The sequence below is a fragment of the Odontesthes bonariensis genome, chromosome 17 (genome assembly GCF_027942865.1).
Source record: "Odontesthes bonariensis isolate fOdoBon6 chromosome 17, fOdoBon6.hap1, whole genome shotgun sequence".
NCBI classification, from domain to species: Eukaryota; Metazoa; Chordata; class Actinopteri; order Atheriniformes; family Atherinopsidae; genus Odontesthes; species Odontesthes bonariensis.
Window position 1 is genome coordinate 3,917,649 of NC_134522.1, and position 21,949 is coordinate 3,939,597.

Consider the following 21,949-nt stretch of genomic DNA (forward strand, 5'->3'; position numbering starts at 1 on the left):
TCAGTACCAGCAGCCGGTCTTACCGGATTGAAGAAATGTCTCCAAGACATCATCGAGGAGTTCTTTGAAAGTTTAACTGAGGAGTAAGTATTTTAATTTTCTCAACTAAATTTGTGCACATTTGCAAAATATATATGTTGTAGTTATTACTGTTTTTAATACCAATGTTTCTAACCCTATTTCTTGTTTGATTCAATTTTCAGGAAGAAAAGTACAATTCATAGTGTGTCCGGGATAGACATGGATGTGGAGTTGGTGGAGATTATCCGTGAGGAGTTCAGCACTGCGACAGGTTTGACCATCGACTGTATCGCTGAAACAAGTCACCTCTTCTCCAACCTTCACTTGGGTCAAACTCAGGACTCTGACCCCGCTGCTTTAGAGTTGAACCAAACAGATCCAGCATCAGTACCAGCAGCCGGTCTTACCGGATTGAAGAAATGTCTCCAAGACATCATCGAGGAGTTCTTTGAAATTTTAACTGAGGAGTAAGTATTTTAATTTTCTCAACTAAATTTGTGCACATTTGCAAAATATATATGTTGTACTTATTCCTGTTTTCAATACCAATGTTTCTAACTGTGTTTCGTGTTTGATTCAATTTTTTCAGGAAGAAAAGTACAATTCATAGTGTGTCCGGGATAGAGATGGATGTGGAGTTGGTGGAGATTATCCGTGAGGAGTTCAGCACTGCGACAGGTTTGACCATCGACTGTATCGCTGAAACAAGTCACCTCTTCTCCAACCTCCCCTAAGGAGAGTGGGAAAGAGGCAGCTTGCAAGGAAATGAAGACCATACAATATAATAATAATACTACATCAATAATACATAATAATACATGCAATAATATAAAATAAAATCTTTAAAAATAAGTTTTTCATGTTTTGTGTCATGTCTATTAGAAATTATGACCTGAACAGCGATGGTTCTGGTTGTATGTTGCTGATATTAAGTGTATGATAAGAATGACCTAATAAAAAGGGGCGTAAAGATCTATATGGAACAAACAGGGTTTCAAACAGAAAGGTTCATTAAAAGAAACATATCTGACAAAAAATTCATTTGGTGAAACTGCTTTTAAGACCTACTTGCTTCCTGCCCATTTAAATGACTTAAAGTTCACTAAAACAACCACACAAACATGTTTTTCATTTCAATTCTAGGATTTTAAATAAAGAACTAAAACATCTGGTACTTGCCAGCTCTTAAAATGACCCCTGACTTATTCCACTGTGTGATTATTTAACCAAAACTAAGATAAAACTGAGAAGAAGTATGTGAAAAGCAACTTACACCAAACACACAAACATACAAATTGAAGGTATCAATGACAACATCATCACCATTAAAATGAATAAAACAATAACAGGATGTTTAATGTAAGACAAAAATTAAAAGCTTCCCAATGTTGAATCTTGTGGGAGAGTTTAGGAGCTCCCAGAGCGGTTCAACCAACAAGGCTGCGACAGGACGTTGGTGAAGGGTTAGTTTCTGTATGTTCGTACGTTGGCTGAGGACACACTGCATGCTGCTGTGGAGAGTTACGGTGTGTTTACGTACGTTAGCTGTCATCAACAGCTGGACATTGTGGCTCAGTTTCTTCAGTCCAGCATTGAACTGGACCAAGTTGTTAAAGGGATAGTTCGCCTCTTTTGACATGAAGCTGTGTAACATCCCATATCAGCAACATCATTTCTGAACATCTTCTTACCCCCTGCTGCGTCCTGTGAGCAGAGTTCCAGCCTCGTTTTGGCGTTGATGAAGGTAGTCCGGCTAGTTGGCTGGGGTTTAAAAAATAAAGCGTTTTGCTTCTCAAAACAAAATGCGCTCAAAAGAGTAATACATTTCCATCACAAAATGATTCTCCAGGAAAAAGTCAGATCTCACATCGCTTGGCGCTATTTTTGCCTCCCTTGATATCAATGCGTCCAATGTAAACTGTGCAGACCGAAGAGCAGACCGAGCAGTAAACACCGTAACAGGTGCGGCTATCGCTAGGTGGCTGGACGCATTGTCACATGTGCGACGCCCATGTCTGCCGGTATAAACGAGCTAACAGCCGAACCACGGATTCTTTTCTCTCAGGTCGTGGAGTACTGGACCAGATCTTTATCCTCAGAGTTACTGAGGGATCATGGGAGTTTGACCATCCAGTCTACGTGTGATTTGTGAGAGTCGCTGGATGGATGGAAAGTCCCTGTTAGCAGGGTTGTGGCTTCATTTGCTGCTCAATTGGACTAAATTTGTTCAGCCCAAAAGCTGCAGACTTTTCGATACAATGCGATACGTTTCGATACAATTCGATGCGATTCGATACGATTCGATTCGATACGATTCGATACATTTCGAAACGATTCGAAACATTTCGAAATGATTCAAAACATTTCTATACGATTCGAAACGATTCGATACGATTCGATACATTTTGATACGATTAGATTCGATGCATTTCGATACAATTCGATACGATTTGATGCGTTTCGATACGTTTCGATACGATTCGATTCGGTACGATACGATTCGATTCGATTCGATACGTTTCGATACAATTCGATACGTTTCGATACGATTCGATACGATTCGATACGATTAGATAGACTAACATAATTTTCTAAAAAAAAGGGACAGTGTGATTTGACATGAATCGTCGCTGATTGGACTGGCGGTGGTCCGACCTTTGAAGCGGAAGGAAAACACCGCCAGATAAACAGAAACAAACGTGAGAGCTGTGCACTTTATACAACATTTTTATGAACTAATTTATCACTGCTTTGTAGAATGTGACCCCCTGGCAGGGGCGCCGCTAGGGATTTTGGGCCCCATGAAAATAATTTTTACTGGGCACAGGAGGTCGGCGAAAATTTGTGACGCTATTTTACATAAAACTATGCATTGTAATGATATTTCTGACTATCGTTCCCATATTTGTGAAAAAAGAAAAACATGACAGTTGAGGTAGGTAAACACTGAGCACCAGGAATCCAATGGCATTCATTTATTTGCTGCAACACTGATACTCTGATTCTAAACTCTAAATTAGGCTACCTGAAAAATACAAAACATAAACGTAATGTTTCCAAAACAAATAAAGTTATTGTTACCAGTAAATTGTAAGTAAAATATATTTGTGATTATAAGTTAGTTTATAACTTAGTGTCATATTATTTTTTGTCAGTATCATAATTTTATTAGGGCTTCTCTGGGCCCCTCTTAATCATGGGCCCCTAGAATCCTTCTCCTTTTACCCCCCTTTTCGGCGCCCCTGGCCCCTGGCATTGTATTATATTATATTAATGTTCTGTGTTTTCACTAATTGCAACGTCTGACTTTTCAATAAAGTTTGCTTTAAAATGAATAACACCCCCCATCCCCCACGGGTGCGATAACCACGACTTCACTCTGCACACAGAGGTCACCGATATGTTCTAACTGGAGGACGTTCACACTAAAGGACACGAGTACACGCGCGCCCACACGCATGCACACGCCACCGTCGTCCTCCAGAGGTGCAGCAGCAGCAGCCTGCAGAGAGGGGGGCTGTAAACATGGCGGCGGACGGGATGGTGCTCACCAACCACGACCATCAGACCCGCGTGGGGATTCTGACGGGTAAGGCCACCGTCTGATGATAAATGATAAATGATAAATGCCTCTGAACGGTGCACATCTGCGCCGCGACAGTGTCACGATCCGAGCTGTCTTCGTTGCAGAGCTAGCAGAGCTAGCTCAGCTAGCTCAGCTAGCCACCATGCTAACCGGTTCCGTGCAGGCTGCCTTCCCCCTGACAGGTCGGGCAGATGTGGGGTTTGTTCCGTTGTCACCGTCAAGTCGTTGTTTGACGTTTAAATAATGTTTATATTTGCATGCTTGACTGGTTGTTGCTCTCTGAGCATGTATTTGATGGCTGAACGTCAGTATATTGAGGCATTTTTTGCTCAGCGTCAAGGCAGACGGAAGAGAAAAGGAAGCGTTGGCGGAGACTTTCAAAATAAATCAAATCAAAATAAATCAAATCAAATCAAATTTATTTATGTAGCACATTTCATGTACAAACAGTTCAAAGTGCTTTACATAAAATAAAAGCATTGCAGCAGGGAGTGGAAGAAGCATTAAAAATACATCAAAAATATAAAAAAAACAAAAAAAATCATTTAATTGATTAAAATAATATAAAGAGAAAGAAATAAAATGATTAAAAGAATATAAAGAGAAAGAAATAAAATACATAAAAGAATATAAAGAGAAACAAATAAAATAATTTAAATGAATTTAAAAACAAGCAACAGTCCAGATAAGTTCAAAGATATCGTGCAGAATTCATGCATAGACACATGAGAACAGAAATGTTTTTAACCTGGATTTAAAAATGTCTCCATTTGGTGAAAGTTTAATCTCCACTGGCAGTTTGTTCCACTTGTTGGCAGCATAACAGCTAAATGCTGCTTCTCCATGTTTAGTCTGGACTCTGGTCTGGACCAGCTGACCTGAGTCCTTGGATCTAAGAGCTCTGCTGGCTTTATATTCTCTGAACATATCACAGATGTATTTTGGGGCCTAAACCGTTCTGGGATTTGTAAACCATCAGCAGACAAAAATAGAGCGCGAGCGGCATTTTGTTGGCTGCATCTGATCCGGGGAACGTTCCAATGAGAGGCTTTTAATTTGAAAGCAGAACCTCGGCTCTTCCGGTTTAGCCGAACTCAAAGTTTCCAGCTTGACTCGGGGAGAACCTTGTATTTTCTGCCGCTGCCGAGCCTACATGAGCTGCATTATTCATGTCCCTTTGCAGATCCGATGTTTTGGCTGCAGCGGAGACTGCTTTCAGTCACAGTTCCAGATTTTTACCAGCGTTTGGGATCCAAATGCTCTTTATTTAATGCAGAAATCTGCGTTCGTTCATTCATTAATAGTGAATCTTTTGTTGAAATGAGAGGGCAGGACTTACAGCTGAGCCAAAATGACTTCAGCTGCTCAGCTGAGCTCAGCTGAGGAGGACTGGGACCAGTTTGCAGCAGTGTGACAGCCACCAACACTAAAGGCTGAAAGAGACGTGAGAATAATGCTGAGGAGGATGAGAGGAATCAGCAGCTAACTCTGCTATCCATCCATCCATCCATCCAGGAAGGAGCGCAGTCTGTTGTCACGTGTTATCACACACTATCTGTGTGGTGTGTGTTGGCTGTTTGCTGATCTGCTCTGGAACATGTTTAAAGTTGAGTTAGGTCAACTTTAAACATGGATTTTTGGAGAAAAAGGGTTTGAAGATGCCAAATGATGTTGGCCGTTGCTGATGTTTAAATCACCTGGGAAAGAAACGTCTCTTTTACTTGTTGTGATAGAAATAATGTGCTGATCACAGGACCAAGAAAGAGTTTAAAGGGATAGTTCGCCTCTTTTGACATGAAGCTGTATGACATCCCATACTAGCAACATCATTTCTGAACATCTTCTTACCCCCTGCTGCGTCCTGTGAGCAGAGTTCCAGCCTCGTTTTGGTGTTGATGAAGGTAGTCCGGCTAGTTGGCTGGGGTTTAAAAAATAAAGCGTTTTGCTTCTCAAAACAATATGCGTTCAACAGAATAATACATTTGCATCACAAAATGGTTCTCCAGCAAAAAGTCAGACCTCACAATCTCTTGGCCCTATTTTTCCCTTCGTATCACTGCCTGCTGTGCAGACCGTGCAGCAAACACCGTAACAGGCGCAGTTATCGCTAGGTGGCTGAACGCACTGATATGAAGGGAGAGAAAATAGGGCCAAGCGATTGTGAGGTCTGACTTTTTCCTGGAGAACCATTTTGTGATGCAAATGTATTACTCTGTTGAACGCATATTGTTTTGAGAAGCAAAACGCTTTATTTTTTAAACCCCAGCCAACTAGCCGGCCTACCTTCATCAGCACCAAAACGAGGCTGGAACTCTGCTCACAGGACGCAGCAGGGGGTAAGAAGATGTTCAGAAATGATGCTGCTGATATGGGATGTTACACAGCTTCATGTCAGAAGAGGCGAACTGTCCCTTTAAGCCAGCTGTTTAAGGAAGGCCCCATCCATGTTAACATCTGTATGTGAACAGTTTTTCCCCTGAAAAAGAAATCATGTCCACGCAGTTTTTAAAACAACCAAAACACAGAATAACGGCCTTCATTCTGCTTCCCCTGCAACAACTACTTCAGCTTTTCAACCAACTGGAGATCTGATCAGATCTCAAGTAAAACCAAACATACTGGTGACTGGTTGATGTAGCAGTGACCTCAGGAGCACAACCCGAGGAAAAAAATTGTTTCTGCATCTTCCCTCATCTTCAGTCCAGTCCTTGTACCTGAGCATCTTCAGAGGAATGTGTTTTTTCTTCATTAAGCCACTTAACTCTGAGCTGTGAACCATTCAGGCAGGAAAAAGGCTCCTAACTCAAGGGATGAACCAGTGTTGTGTCCAACTTAGCAAAGAAGCCGTTTTAAACTGGATCTTTAGGCACTTTGTTCCCTGCAGCCTGTCACAGAGACACATCATTTGTTCCCATTTCTTTAGCTACATCTGTGAAAAACAGCTTCATAGTTTCAACTTTTTTGTACATTTACGTTAAAACTGCTTTCAGTTACCAAAAGAGTCAAATTAATATAAGAAATTCAGTTTAAAAAAATCCTAATCCCAAAATAATGAACGTTATCACGTCTAAAAGTAGGAAAGAAACAGAGAATAATAAGAATTATATGTAATTCAACATCAAGAAAAAGTAAATAAGATTCGATTTAAAGCTTAAAAAAGGAATATAAGATATAATCTAATGACTAATTATGGAACAATTAATATAAATGAAATGATTAAACTGCTTTATGCCACCAGAAATGAATAATCTAGAAGCTCTTTGTGGGTTTCAGACTGGAATTAAGATTTGTTCCCATTTCTTTAGCTGCATGTGTGAAAAACAGCAAAGATAACACAGTGTGACAGACAGAAAACAGGATTTCTGCAGCAACAAGGTGATTCCCAAAGAGCTGTTAGCTGAAAACTTGGCATATCTCAGCATGGTGTGCAGTGTGTCCTTAAAACATTTGAGGAAACTGGACAAGTGGAGGACAGAAGAAGTGTCAGGCCTAAAGAACTATCTCCAGCAGATGAACAGGATCTGAAAGTGATGTCCTTAAGAAAGAGGAAAAAATCCAGCAAAGACCTGACACAGGAGCTGAGAGATGCATCTGGACCTTCAGCTGATCCATCTGCTGTTGGCCCAAGCCTCATCAGAAATGGGCTCCATGGAAGGGTGGCTGTCAGGAAGCCGTTCTTAAGGAAGGGAAACAGGGAGAAAAGGCTGAGCTGTGCCAAAGGACACAAGAAGTGGGCTGAAAATCAGTGGCAGCAGGTCTGATGGATGGTGGAAGTCCAGCTAAGGTTGGCACAGTTAAATTATTAGCAAAGAAGATGGCGTTGCTCAGTCTGACGTCGCAGGCGTTGTCCTGACCACGATAACGCTGTAACCAGGTGTTTTGATATCTTTTTTTTGGAAAAATATCAATTTGCATTGTGTAAAAAACTGTGTTTACTTGTGGATGGAAGGCACAAACATGCTGGAAAATCTAAATTTGTAAAAAATTCTCGTGTTTTCCTGGACTAACCCAGAAAATCCCACACAGATGCATCATGTAAGCCCTCAGGAAAACACCAGCTGACCAACGGCTTCAAACACACCGATTAATGCTGCGAGCTGACGCTGCTCAGCACCAACACCGAGGCAGGACATATAGTAGTTTTAAAGATGTTTCTGTGTGTTTATGATGGCTTTATGTTTATTCGTTTGGAGCACATCCACAGATATTCAGCTTACTTGTGGCAAAAGGATTAAATCTGATAGATAAATGCTCGTAATACAAGGCAGATGACTAATTCTGACGGTTGTTCAGGAACACTTCAGCACAGGAAGTTAAACTCTACCATGTAAATAACAGAAAATAGATTCAGGATGGACCCGCGTGGAACAACCAGCCTCATCTTTAGTGCAGATGTTATCACGTGCACATCTGTGAAGGCTCAGTTAATGCTGAAACACACAGTCATGGTAGAAAGAAGCTGAACTCTCTGTCAGGTCTCAGGTTTTATGTATCAGGACATTATAAACTCATCAGCTCCTCAGCAGGTGATAAAACTCAGTTAATCCAACCTCTGATCAACACATATTTCACACAGGCTGTGTTCCAAACCGCATACTTCTCCCACTACTCCTACTAACTTTTTGAGTTAGTATGCGAGTTTGAGTAAGCGAGAAGTTCCCGGATGCATACTAGATTCTCTGAAATGTTGGGTATGCATCATGAGGTTACTACTCATACTCAAACTACCCAAGATGCAACGTAACGTGACGTCGCCGATCGTCATTTCCTGTCAAAACGGCAGTTTCAAGCTAGCTACAACAAGGGTAGGTTCACTTCCTGTTTTCAAAACAAAAGCACCAATTGTATCGTAATGGCTTTCCCTATGATAAAAGGCAACGGGTATTTTATTTTGTGAAAATAACCAGAAGTGCGTTGCTCACTGCGGCTAGCTTTAGTAGCGCCAAATTCGTGGGAACAAAATTGTAAATAGCCGGTATTTAGTCAGGTTTTCAACACGTTGGGGATCTAAACGACTACTTTCTCACCTGAAAATGTTTCAAATGTTGCTAAAGTTTACAGAGTTTAGAGCTTAAGGGAAATCAGCTTCAGGCCGGCTGATTTCAGCTCGGGCAGGAGCGAAATGCATTGTGGGTAAACGCTCTGCATACTGTCTGATCGATCAGTATGGAAGTATGTAGTATGTTTCGAACAGAGCCATAGTCTTTATTTATTGAACAAAAACTGAGACAAAAGACAGACGCAACCCCTGATCCAGCAGCTGGTTTCCTGTGGGACGTTATCAGTCTCTCACATGATTGTGGAGGAATCTTGGCCCACTCTTCTTTCCAACGTTGCTTCAGCTCATTGAGGTCTGCAGCTCTGGTTTCTGCACAGCTCTCTGAAGGTCCCACCACAGCATCTCAGTCAGGCTGAGGTCTGGACTTCAAAGGCTGCACAAATAAGGCCCGAATAATAATCATAAATATTTTGATCAATAATCAGATCTGTGTTGGTGGCATTTTGAATATCGAATCAAGTCAAAATTTAGGTTAAAATTAGATTAATTGAGTGTTCATTTATAGCAGGGGTTCCCAAACTTTTCCATGCCAAGGCCCCCAAACAGTATTAGCTTCTGGCCCCCTTTGCAAACCACAGACAATGCTACAAAATATGTAAAGAAACATAAACTTTTAGAACGTATTTTCTTTCTTTTATTGCCTGACTAAATGCTCTTCTTTACGTGTGAAGAAGTCGACCGTTTTTTCGGACTCTGCCGGATGTTTTAGTATCAAGTGACGCTGAAGTTTAGAAGGTTTTAAACACTCATTTGAGAGGGTCTCCAGACAGAGGACGCTGTAAACCCAAACTTAATGTCTGCTGCCTTATACTTTCTCATTTTAGTTGGCCACTTCTTAGGTTTTTTTTGCAGCAATGTCCTCCCCAGCAGGTCTGTTCCTTCGGTCTCTTCCAAGTCAAAAACCCGTCCATTTTGGCTAAGCTAGCTACATGCTAGCTTGAGAGCAGGCGCAAACCGCCAGGTTTACAATGTTTTGACTGGCAGCCAATCAGAAAGACAAGCATGGCAACTAACATTTCGATATGATATATTATTATAAATTGTATTTTACAATACTGATTTAAAAAAAAAAAGTCTATTTTTATAATGATGTTTAAAAAAACTTAGATTCTCTGATCTCTAATCTGCTAGTTTCTTTGCATCGTTTGTTACTTGTTTTTCTCAGTAACTTTGTTTTTTCAACCCACAAAAGAAATGGGATTCATCCGGTGTGAAAAACACCTGTGAACCTGTGAGTTTAGATTTGAAAAAGCAGGATATGTTGGAAAAAGCGTCACCCGTTGGAGGCTTCCTGCTCAGTAAATGTGACGCCTCTCTCCTCCAGTCAGTGACAGCTGCTACAACAACCTGGCAGAGGACAGGAGTGGAGTCAACCTGAAGGACCTGGTCCACGACCCGTCGCTGTGAGTCCTCATTTCAACACTAACGCTGACGCACACACAGCTCGCATTACCCTGACTGTCCCTGTCTCCCCCTGCAGCCTGGGAGGACTCATCGCAGCCTATAAGATCGTTCCAGACGAGATCGACGAAATCAAGGTATCAAAATCACTCGCACTGAGGCTAAAGTAACTCGGATAACGTCCAACTCTTCGTGCTACAGCGCAAATTAAAGTATTTCCTGTTTTGTCTTATGTCTGAAAACTTTGGATTTTTAAGGTTCTGGAACATGCAAGTTTTTTTAATTTTAATAACAAAATACAGTTAGTTGATGTTGAACTTCAGCTTCTTCTAATAAAATAAGAAAACGTGTGAGAAAGGGTTTTATTTTGGAAAAAATGGCATGTTTTATGGAAAGGTTTGACTGTAGAATGGACTGAGTTCATCAAAAATAGCAGCTTGTTACCCTTTTTCCTATATAGTGTCGCATTAACTCAAACTCTGTGAGGTGAGATGGACCTAAAACCATCCCACTGAATCTCTAAATGCAGTGATGGGGCCTCCTCTGGGATACATGTTCAAACGAGATCGTCTATATACATCCCAGCTGTTCTCTGGCCCCGTGTTATTGGAGTTAAAATAATGTAATATACACCTGTTCGCGTAGTTTTTGTGTTACTGGAGTTAAAATGATGTAAACTGCACCTGTTCATGTAGTTTTCATGTTACTGGACTTAAAATGATGTAAACTGCACCTGTTCATGTAGTTTTCGTGTTATTGGAGTTAAAATGATGTTAACTGCGCCTGTTCACGTAGTTTTCGTGTTACTGGAGTTAAAATGATGTGAACTGCACATTTTCACGTAGTTTTCGTGTTACTGGAGTTAAAATGATGTGAACTGCACCTATTCACGTAGTTTTCGTGTTACGGGAGTTAAAATGATGCAAACTACAGCTGTATTCGCTGGTCTTGTGTTACTGGAGTTAAAATGATGTAAACTGCACCTGTTCACGTAGTTTTCATGTTACTGGACTTAAAATGATGTAAACTGCACCTGTTCATGTAGTTTTCATGTTACTGGACTTAAAATGATGTAAACTGCACCTGTTCACGTAGTTTTCGTGTTACTGGAGTTAAAATGATGTGAACTGCACATTTTCACGTAGTTTTCGTGTTACTGGAGTTAAAATGATGTGAACTGCACCTATTCACGTAGTTTTCGTGTTATTGGAGTTAAAATGATGTGAACTGCACATTTTCACGTAGTTTTCGTGTTACTGGAGTTAAAATGATGTGAACTGCACCTGTTCACGTAGTTTTCGTGTTACGGGAGTTAAAATGATGCAAACTACAGCTGTATTCGCTGGTCTTGTGTTACTGGAGTTAAAATGATGTAAACTGCACCTGTTCACGTAGTTTTCATGTTACTGGACTTAAAATGATGTAAACTGCACCTGTTCACGTAGTTTTCGTGTTACTGGAGTTAAAATGATGTTAACTGCGCCTATTCACGTAGTTTTCGTGTTACGGGAGTTAAAATGATGCAAACTACAGCTGTATTCGCTGGTCTTGTGTTACTGGAGTTAAAATGATGTAAACTGCACCTGTTCACGTAGTTTTCATGTTACTGGACTTAAAATGATGTAAACTGCACCTGTTCACGTAGTTTTCGTGTTACTGGAGTTAAAATGATGTGAACTGCACCTGTTCACGTAGTTTTCGTGTTACTGGAGTTAAAATGATGTGAACTGCACCTGTTCACGCAGTTTTCGTGTTACTGGAGTTAAAATGATGTGAACTGCACATTTTCACGTAGTTTTCGTGTTACTGGAGTTAAAATGATGTGAACTGCACCTGTTCACGTAGTTTTCGTGTTACTGGAGTTAAAATGATGTGAACTGCACCTGTTCACGTAGTTTTCGTGTGCAGGACACTCTTTTGGAGTGGTGTGACGAACAGGAGCTGAACCTCATTCTCACCACTGGAGGAACCGGCTTCGCACCCCGAGATGTTACTCCTGAGGTACGCATGCGCAGACAAAAAAAACATGACGTCAAGAGAGTCAAATGGTCAAATTCAGTGAACCGAGTCAGTTAGCGTGAGCCTGGTCAGTCCTTCAGGTGCATGAAGATGATGGATATTGGTGGATGTTATGGTTCTCAGGGTGAATTGAGTCCCTTTTAAATGGCTCCTTGTGCTTCTGTTCCAGGCCACCCGGGAGGTGATAGAGCGAGAGGCCCCGGGAATGGCTCTGGCCATGCTGATGGGGTCCCTCAACGTTACGCCTCTTGGAATGCTGTCCAGGTGAGGACCGTCAAGGTCGGATTCAGGTGTGAGGCGTTGCGCTCCCGCTCTAATCTGCTTTCCTCTGCATCGTTTTCAGGCCGGTTTGTGGCATTCGTGGAAAAACTCTGATCATCAACCTTCCCGGGAGCAAGAAAGGCTCCCAGGTACGACTCTCTGATTTCCTCTGCTGATGCAGGGGCCAAAGTCCCAGAACTTTGGTTATTCCTGTGGCCGCGGGTTCAAAGATATGTTGCTGCTCAGGTTTTAGGCTCATTTTCTGTAGATTTACAGCAACAAACGACACATTTGAAGTGTTTCGTCCTCTTTTTTCGCTTTAAAACTGCTCCTAAAATCAGTATTAAACCATTGCTTTGATGCAATCTGTTGGTTTCCTTTCGTGAACGAAAGTTTCGTGATTCAAAATTAATTCATAAGCCAGATTTAGTCAAGCTTTTCTCAGTTTTTGTGGCTTTAGCTCCATTTTCAATCCAAAACTGTGTTTAAATGATTGAAAAACAGTTAAAATCAGTTGGAAAAAGTCGTCCGTGTCAGCGTTTGCTCTCTGAATGGGACCATGATGTGTCCCGCAGGAGTGTTTTCAGTTCATTCTGCCCGCTCTGCCTCACGCCGTCGACCTGCTGCGCGAGGCCAACGTCAGGGTGAAATCCACGCACGCCGCCCTGGAGCAGCTGACCTCCCCTTCCTCCCTGCTGGCCAACACGCACGCCAACGCCCACAGCAACACTCACACCATGGAGCGCGGCACCCAGTGCGAGGAAGAGGAGGACGAGGAGGACGACGACATGAGGAGAGGGCAGCACGAGCACAACCACCACAATCACCAGCACGGCTCCTCCCACATCACCGCGGCCGCCATCGCTGCCAAGGTAACGCCGAGCCGGCGGGACGCACGCATGACCGGCGGGTGAAACTTTGGTCGGGTCTTTACGGCCGTGGGAAACGGGAGGGCGTCATCAAATAAGAGCGTCTTCATGTCCAGATATTCAACCAGTACAAAATTCATTCATTCATTCATTCATTCATTCACTCATTCATTCATTCATTCACTCATTTATTCATTCATTCACTCATTCATTCACTCATACATTCACTCATTTATTCATTCATTCACTCATACATTCACTCATTTATTCATTCACTCATTCATTCACTCATTTATTCATTCATTTATTCATTCATTCACCCATTCACTCACTCATTACCTCATTCATTCACTCATACATTCACTCATTTATTCATTCATTCACTCATACATTCACTCATTTATTCATTCATTCACTCATTCATTCACCCATTCACTCACTCATTACCTCATTCATTCACTCATTTATTTATTCACTCACTCAATCACTCATTTATTCATTCATTAATTTATTCATTCATTCACTCATCTATTCACTCATTTATTTATTCACTCATTTATTCATTCACTCACTCACTCACTCACTCACTCACTCACTCATTCATTTATTCATTCAATCACTCTTTCTTTCATTCACTCATTCACTCACTCACTCATTTATTCATTCATTAATTTATTCATTCATTCACTCATCTATTCACTCATTTATTTATTCACTCATTTATTCATTCACTCACTCACTCACTCACTCACTCACTCACTCACTCACTCACTCATTCATTCATTCATTCATTCATTCAGTTGTCCAATCAGAGTCCAGTTCAAACCATCTTAAAGTCTGTAAACGACCTCACTTTTACATTTAAAACCAGTTTAATCTGAACTTTAGAACCGTCCACGGTTTCATTTAAATGTTTTCACATCATCTCATCTGTGTGTGTGTGTGTGTGTGTGTGTGTGTGTGTGTGTGTGTGTGCGCGTGTGTCCACGTGCACGCTCATCAGACGAGTCATGCTGTGGTCATGGCTAAAGGTTGTGCCTACCTGCCTGGAAACACCCCCGCCCCCCCCGCTCATTTCACCTGTTCCCATCACCAGCAGGTGAGACCCCCCCACCGCTGCTCCACCCTCCGCCCTGTGTGTCCATCCATTAATTACCCAGTTAAAGGGATAATCTGCTGTTTTTCACCTGCAGTCAGAGCAGCACGTCTCCATCTAAACTATAAAATATGACAGGAAATGCAGCTTAAAAGAGAATTCATGCTAAAATAAATACATTTTTCTGCTTTAATATGAAACTGCATCATTTAGATTTACTTTGTCACTCAGTTTGCATCTTTATTAGTTATTTTAATTGGAATATATTTAATTTCTTTCTTTATTAATGTGTTTAAGGTGCCACTGAGGGACTTATTGAAGGAAGAAGTGTGATTAAATCGCAGATAAACCTTTTGTTAACGAGCGCTAACACGCTGATGTCGGGGTCAGATCATGAATATCATGCCTGTTGTTTCTATGTTGTTCCACCACGTGTGATTCAGCGTTCTGGGGGTTTATTTAGTCTGAAAAGCACAAGGAAAGCTGTCATTTCTGCTCATCCGGGACTAATAAGAAGAAACCGAACACATCAGCGGGTAAAAGTGCCCGAATAGTCTTTAATATTTGTAGTTTTTTTAACTTCGAAGCTTTATTTAACAGATGGAAGTACAAAAAACAAAGATTTTTAGTGTCTTAACTCAGGATCGTGATTGAAAAAAGAACCAAAATGTGGAATCTGCTGCAGCAACATTCAGTAAAAGTTGTTTTAGAGTCAGAGAAAGACTTTATGGAGGATGTGTGAGGGCTAAATAACTGAGGAAAATGTTTGTGTGTGTGCGTAGATCCCGGACTCGATCATTTCTCGAGGCGTCCAGGTGCTTCCTCGAGATTCGGCCTCTTTGAGCTCCACCCCCTCCGAGTCACCGCGGGCAACGCAGGCAACCTCCCGACTTTCCACCGCCTCATGCCCGACACCGAAGGTACGCACAGCCCTGCACACGCTCACCTCAGTGAGGTATGAGGATGTAAAGTCTGACTTTCTGTCACCTTTTAAAGTGTCCTGATCAGCAGTTCTGCAGCTTCCTGAAGCTCTTTCAGAGTTTTTCTGCTTCTTCCCTCATCTTCAGTCCAGTCCTTATACCTGAGCATCTTCAGGGGAATGTGTTTTATTAGGACTGGGCAACGATTAAAATGTTTAATGTAATTAATCACATGATTTCCCTGATTAATCACGATTAATCGCATTTGTACGCAAAATCCAAAAATGAATCCAAAAGTAGTGTATAGCTTTTAGCATTTAGCTTTATTTTAAATGTGCTGCCATATGAATGAAAGTGCCATAACATTTGTTGTGCAAACACACTTTTAACATCAGCATCTTTCTGTAGTTTTTATGTAGAAGCCTCGCTCCACTGTCTGTTTCCTTGAATGACTTGCTGCTATCAGTTGTGTGTTTTGCCTTTAAGTGATATTTTAGACTGGAACTACTACGCTGAGAAGACAATTCAACTTGGCAGAGTTTACAGATGACTTTGGTTCTGTCGACTCCGCCGTCTGGAAGAACTTTAAAATGAAAATGGCCGAGTAAAAGTTCCGTACCCTTCTCCATGTTTGGTGGATCCGCCGATTACTTTCTTTTCCTGTTCCACAGCAGCAGACTTTTACAAAATAAAAGCCTGTGAGCAACAGACTTTTACAGAATAAAAGCCTGTGAGCAGCAGACTTTTACAGAATAAAAGCCTGTGAGCAGCAGACTTTTACAAAATAAAAGCCTGAAAAAAATGTTTAAAAAAAACAACATTTCATTAAATAAAATAAATAAATAAAACCTGCGTTAATGCGCGATAAAATATTTATCGGCGTTAAATAATTAACGAGTTAACTCGCCCAGCCCTAGTTTTTTCTTCGTTAAGCCACTTAACTCTGACCTATGAACCATTCAGGCAGAGAAAAGGCTCCTAACTCAAGGGATGAACCAGAGCTGTGTCCACACAGAACCAGAGGTGGGTAGACAGATGCATCTGGACCTTCAGCTGATCCATCTGCTGTTGGCCCAAGCCTCATCAGAAATGGGCTCCATGGAAGGGTGGCTGTCAAGAAGCCGTTCTTAAGGAAGGGAAACAGGGAGAAAAGGCTGAGCTGTGCCAAAGGACACAAGAAGTGGGCTGAAAATCAGCGGCAGCAGGTCTGATGGAGGGATGAATCCTCCCCAGAGCCCGGAGCTCAACATTACTGAAGCAGTGTGGGATCATGTTGGCAGAGAACGGAACAAAAGGCAGCCCACATCCAAAGAAGAGCTTTGGGATGTCCTTCAAGAAGCCTGGAGAACTATTCCTGAAGACTCCTTAAAGAAAGGACAGAAAGCTCGTCTGAGAGGGTTCAGGCTGTGCTGGAGGAGAAAGCAGCTCAGAGCAGATATTCACTTTAAAGCTGCTCAGAGCTGAACTAACTCTGGTTCTGCCTCAGATTCTGGGTTTATGTTCATGTTGGAACATGTTTCAGTGAATCTCTGCAGCTGTTACCATGGAAACAGCTGCAGATATTCACTTTAAAGCTGCTCAGAACTGAACTAACTCTGGTTCTGACTCAGATTCTGGGTTTATGTTCATGTTGGAACATGTTTCAGTGAATCTCTGCAGCTGTTACCATGGAAACATCTGCAGATATTCACTTTAAAGCTGCTCAGAACTGAACTAACTCTGGTTCTGCCTCAGATTCTGGGTTTATGTTCATGTTGTTCTGCACAGTCCTGGAATCGCAGCATGATTTAATGTCCTCTGCATGTGTGGAGTTGGATTCCTTTAAAGGTGAAATCAGCCTCTCTGTCTCTGCAGGTTCAGTCTCGATGTGGCAGTAATGAGAACATCCTGAGAGCCAGTAAGTTGTGTCGTCTTCTGTGTTTGGGTCTCTTTTTCTGAGGAAATGTTTATTAATCTCTTACACTCTGATATGGTGTGTTTAGGCCACAGTGCGGTGGACATCAGCAAAGTGGCGCGTCGTCATCGCATGTCGCCGTTCCCGCTGACGTCCATGGACAAAGCCTTCATCACTGTTCTGGAGATGACGCCTATTCTGGGAATAGAAGTCATTAATTACAGAGGTGAGTCTTCAGAAGTGCGTTCTTCTGTTTTTGTTCCCTCGTTCTGACCTTTTTTTAACGGTAGAATCCCAGAACCTGTCGGGTGTCCGACGGCAGAGGGGGTTAAAGGGGATGGATGGATGGATAGATGGGTGTATGAATGGATAGATAGATGGATAGATACATGGATGGATGGATGGATGGATGGATGGATGGATGGATGGATAGATGGATGGATAGATGTATAGATGGATAGATGGATGCATAGATGGATGGATGGATGGATGGGTGGATGGATAGATGTATAGATGGATGGATGGATGGATGGATGGATAGATGGATGGATAAATAGATGGATGGATTGATAGATAGATGGATCGATGGATGGATAGATACATGGATGGATGGATAGATGGATAGATGGATAGATGGATGCATAGATGGATAGATGGATGGATGGATGGATAGATGGATGGATGGATGGATAGATGGATGGATAGATGGATAGATGGATGGATAGATACATGGATGGATGGATGGATGGATGGATGGATGGATGGATGGATAGATGGATGGATGGATGGATAGATGGATGGATAGATACATGGATGGATGGATAGATGTATAGATGGATAGATGGATGCATAGATGGATGGATGGATGGATGGATGGATGGATAGATGGATGGATAAATAGATGGATGGATTGATAGATAGATGGATTGATAGATAGATGGATCGATGGATGGATAGATACATGGATGGATGGATAGATGTATAGATGGATAGATGGATGCATAGATGGATAGATGGATGGATGGATGCATAGATGGATGGATGGATGGATAGATGGATAGATGGATGGATAGATGGATGGATAGATACATGGATGGATAGATAGATGGATGGATGGATAGATACATAGATGGATAGATGGATGCATAGATGGATGGATGGATGGATGGGTGGATGGATAAATAGATGGATGGATTGATAGATAGATGGATCGATGGATGGATAGATAGATAGATGAATGGATGGATGGATGGATGGATAGATGAATGGATGGATGGATGGATGGATGGATGGATGGATAGATAGATGGATCGATGGATGGATGGATGGATGGATAGATGAATGGATGGATGGATGGATGGATGGATGGATAAATAGATGGATAGATAGATGGATAGATGGATGGATGGATAGATAGATGGATAGAAGATAGATGGATGGATGGATAAATGGATGGATAGACGGATGGATGGATGGATAGATTGATTGATGGATGGATAGATGATAGATGGATGGATAAATGGATGGATGGATAGATGGATGGATGGATGGATAGATAGATGGATGGATGGATGGATAGATAGATAGATGGATGGATGGATAGATGATAGATGGATAGATAGATGGATGGATGGATAGATGGATGGATGGATAGATGGATAGATGGATGGATGGATGGATAGATGGATGGATAAATGGATAGATGGATGGATGGATAGATGGATGGATGGATGGATGGATGGATGGATAGATGGATGGATAAATGGATAGATGGATGGATAGATGGATGGATGGATAGATGGATAGATAGATAGATGGATGGATAGATAGATGGATGGATAGATAGATGGATAGATGGATGGATAAATGGATAGATGGATGGATAGATGGATGGATGGATGGATGGATGGATAAATGGATAGATGGATGGATAGATGGATAGATGGATGGATAGATAGATGGATGGATAGATAGATAGATGGATGGATAGATAGATGGATGGATAGATAGATAGATGGATGGATAGATAGATGGATGGATAGATAGATAGATGGATGGATAGATAGATGGATGGATAGATAGATAGATGGATGGATAGATAGATAGATGGATGGATAGATAGATGGATGGATAGATAGATAGATGGATGGATAGATAGATGGATGGATAGATAGATAGATGGATGGATAGATAGATGGATGGATAGATAGATAGATGGATGGATAGATAGATGGATAGATAGATAGATAGATAGATATATGATGGATGGATAGATAGATGGATTAAAAAAAAGATTTTTTGCAATAATACCGCATACTGCAATATTGTGTGTTGACTGAGTGGTTTTCCTGTCTGCTCGGCACTAAACTGAGCTGGTTCTGGCTGTTCTCCACAGACGGTTTGGGTCGGGTGCTCGCTCAGGACATCTATGCCAAAGACAACCTTCCCCCGTTCCCTGCCTCTGTTAAAGATGGCTACGCCGTACGAGGTCAGCCCTTCTCACACTCTTTCTGTTCCCATCTAACATCTGCATCCCTTCATCCTCCTGTCTGTCGGTGGCTAATTAACTTAAAACCGCCCTCCTTGCTGAATATTTCAGATCGATAACCGTGGTCTAACCTCCATGATTAACTTGATTACCATCATTATCATTGACTTGTAGCTGCTGACGGCCCAGGAGATCGCTTCATCATGGGGGAGTCACAGGCTGGACAGCAGGTCAGCTCTGATGCATTAACTCCACTCAGGAGGTCATATAGCTGTCAGTGGGAGCACCACCACCAGTCATTTTAACAAAGATGAATTAACTGCATTTCTGTGACACCTTTCTTGTCTTGTTGACTTTCAAAAGCACTTTATAAACCAGGTTAAACCGTTCGCTGACACACTTCTACTCTATAAAGACACGAACAACTGTCAGTTCTTCAGGACAGAAAAACTCATCTGGTCATATTTCACTTAGTCTTTAATTATGGAACAAAAACTGAGACAAAACACAGAAGCAGTGGGTGAGAAACTAAGTGAACCCCCTGATCCAGCAGCTTTAGCAGCAATACTTTGGTATCCAGAGGAGTTCATGGTGGACTCAGTGGCTGCAAGGTGCCCAGGTCCTGTGGCTGCAGAACCAGCCCAGATCATCAGCCCTCCACCACCGTGCTTGACAGCTGGTGTGAGGTGTTTGTGCTGATATGCTGTGTTTGGTTTCCTCCAAACGTGCTGCTGTGCATTATGAGCAAACATCTCCACTTTGGTCTGCTCTGTCCAAAGCACATTGTTCCAGAAGTCTTGTGGTTTGTTCAGATGCAGCTTTGCAAACCTAAGCTGTGCTGCCATGTTCTTTTTAGAGAGAAGAGGCTTTCTCCTGCAGCCCTTCCACACAAGCCATACCTGTTCAGTCTGTTTCTAACTGTGCTGTCATGACCTTTAACCTTTAACATGCTGACTGAGGCCTGCAGAGTCTGAGATGTAGCTCTTTGGGTTTCTGACCTTGGGGTGACCTTTAACCTTTAACATGCTGACTGAGGCCTGCAGAGTCTGAGATGTAGCTCTTTGGGTTTCTGACCTTGGGGTGACCTTTAACCTTTAACATGCTAACTGAGGCCCACAGAGTCTGAGATGTAGCTCTTGGGTTTCTGACCTTGGGGTGACCTTTAACCTTTAACATGCTAACTGAGGCCTGCAGAGTCTGAGATGTAGCTCTTTGGGTTTCTGACCTTGGGGTGACCTTTAACCTTTAACATGCTGACTGAGGCCTGCAGAGTCTGAGATGTAGCTCTTTGGGTTTCTGACCTTGGGGTGACCTTTAACCTTTAACATGCTGACTGAGGCCTGCAGAGTCTGAGATGTAGCTCTTGGGTTTCTGACCTTAGGGTGACCTTTAACCTTTAACATGCTAACTGAGGCCTGCAGAGTCTGAGATGTAGCTCTTGGGTTTCTGACCTTGGGGTGACCTTTAACCTTTAACATGCTAACTGAGGCCTGCAGAGTCTGAGATGTAGCTCTTGGGTTTCTGACCTCGGGGTGACCTTTAACCTTTAACATGCTAACTGAGGCCCGCAGAGTCTGAGATGTAGCTCTCGGGTTTCTGACCTTGGGGTGACCTTTAACCTTCTAACTGAGGCCTGCAGAGTCTGAGATGTAGCTCTTGGGTTTCTGACCTTGGGGTGACCTTGCTCCTGGGCAGACTGACAGCTGTCCTGAATGTTTTCCAGCTGTGAATAATCTTTCTCTCTGTGGAACGATGGACTCCAGATAGTTTGGAAACGGCCTTATAACCCTTCCCAGGTTGCTGATGTCTTTCCTCCTTTTTTACCGTCTTCTTCTGCATTTTGTCTCAGTTTTCCATAAATAAACATTATTATTTTCATAATGTCTGTGGGGAACAATAAGAAAATAAAGTCACATGGCAGCAAACACAGAATTACTTTGATACTTGCTGATAACATTCTGGCCAGAACCCGATCTCTGTCCGGCACCACTGTGTCTGAGATCGCCACAACGCCTCCGTCATCACCTCGACTGAGAACATTCTGACCCTAAACAACATGGTGTGTGAGCCCCGCTCCCTCCCACATGTCCTGATAGACTGGAAAAAATGCCCCTCCAAAAATAAGTAAAAAAACAACAAATAAAAGACGTTTTTGCTTGAAATAAGCGAATAAATCTTCCAATGGAACTAGTGAAAATCGGCTTGTCAAGATTTCTTGAAATAAAATGTGATTTTTACGACTTTTGAGTTAAAAGTGATCTTGAAATTAGCTTAAAAATCTCTTCAAATGAAAAAAAAAAGCTTGTTTCATGTGAAATATGACTCAAAACAATTT

The 21,949-nt window shown here is 42.0% G+C and overlaps 1 protein-coding gene and 1 long non-coding RNA gene across 3 annotated transcripts in view; both read left to right on the plus strand.

The window, feature by feature from the left end:
- Positions 1-349: 349 nt before the first annotated feature.
- On the plus strand, positions 350-699 carry LOC142366455 (uncharacterized). Its single transcript, XR_012766822.1, has 2 exons — positions 350-488; positions 611-699. It is a non-coding gene; the product is annotated as an uncharacterized LOC142366455 (long non-coding RNA).
- Positions 700-3,468: 2,769 nt separating this feature from the next.
- gphna (gephyrin a) overlaps positions 3,469-21,949 on the plus strand; it is a 36,719-nt gene continuing 18,238 nt past the window's right edge. Inside the window, exons 1-13 of one of the 2 annotated variants that reach the window (XM_075488011.1) lie at positions 3,502-3,610; positions 9,991-10,069; positions 10,147-10,204; positions 11,976-12,068; positions 12,256-12,350; positions 12,430-12,496; positions 12,923-13,219; positions 14,220-14,315; positions 15,095-15,232; positions 17,087-17,129; positions 17,215-17,352; positions 19,522-19,614; positions 19,789-19,844. In XM_075488011.1, the coding sequence (XP_075344126.1) occupies positions 3,547-3,610; positions 9,991-10,069; positions 10,147-10,204; positions 11,976-12,068; positions 12,256-12,350; positions 12,430-12,496; positions 12,923-13,219; positions 14,220-14,315; positions 15,095-15,232; positions 17,087-17,129; positions 17,215-17,352; positions 19,522-19,614; positions 19,789-19,844 (1,317 nt within the window). In that variant the 5' untranslated portion in view covers positions 3,502-3,546. Of the gene's footprint in view, positions 3,611-9,990; positions 10,070-10,146; positions 10,205-11,975; positions 12,069-12,255; positions 12,351-12,429; positions 12,497-12,922; positions 13,220-14,219; positions 14,316-15,094; positions 15,233-17,086; positions 17,130-17,214; positions 17,353-19,521; positions 19,615-19,788; positions 19,845-21,949 lie in introns of both variants that reach the window. The other variant, XM_075488010.1, reaches the window with a different exon arrangement.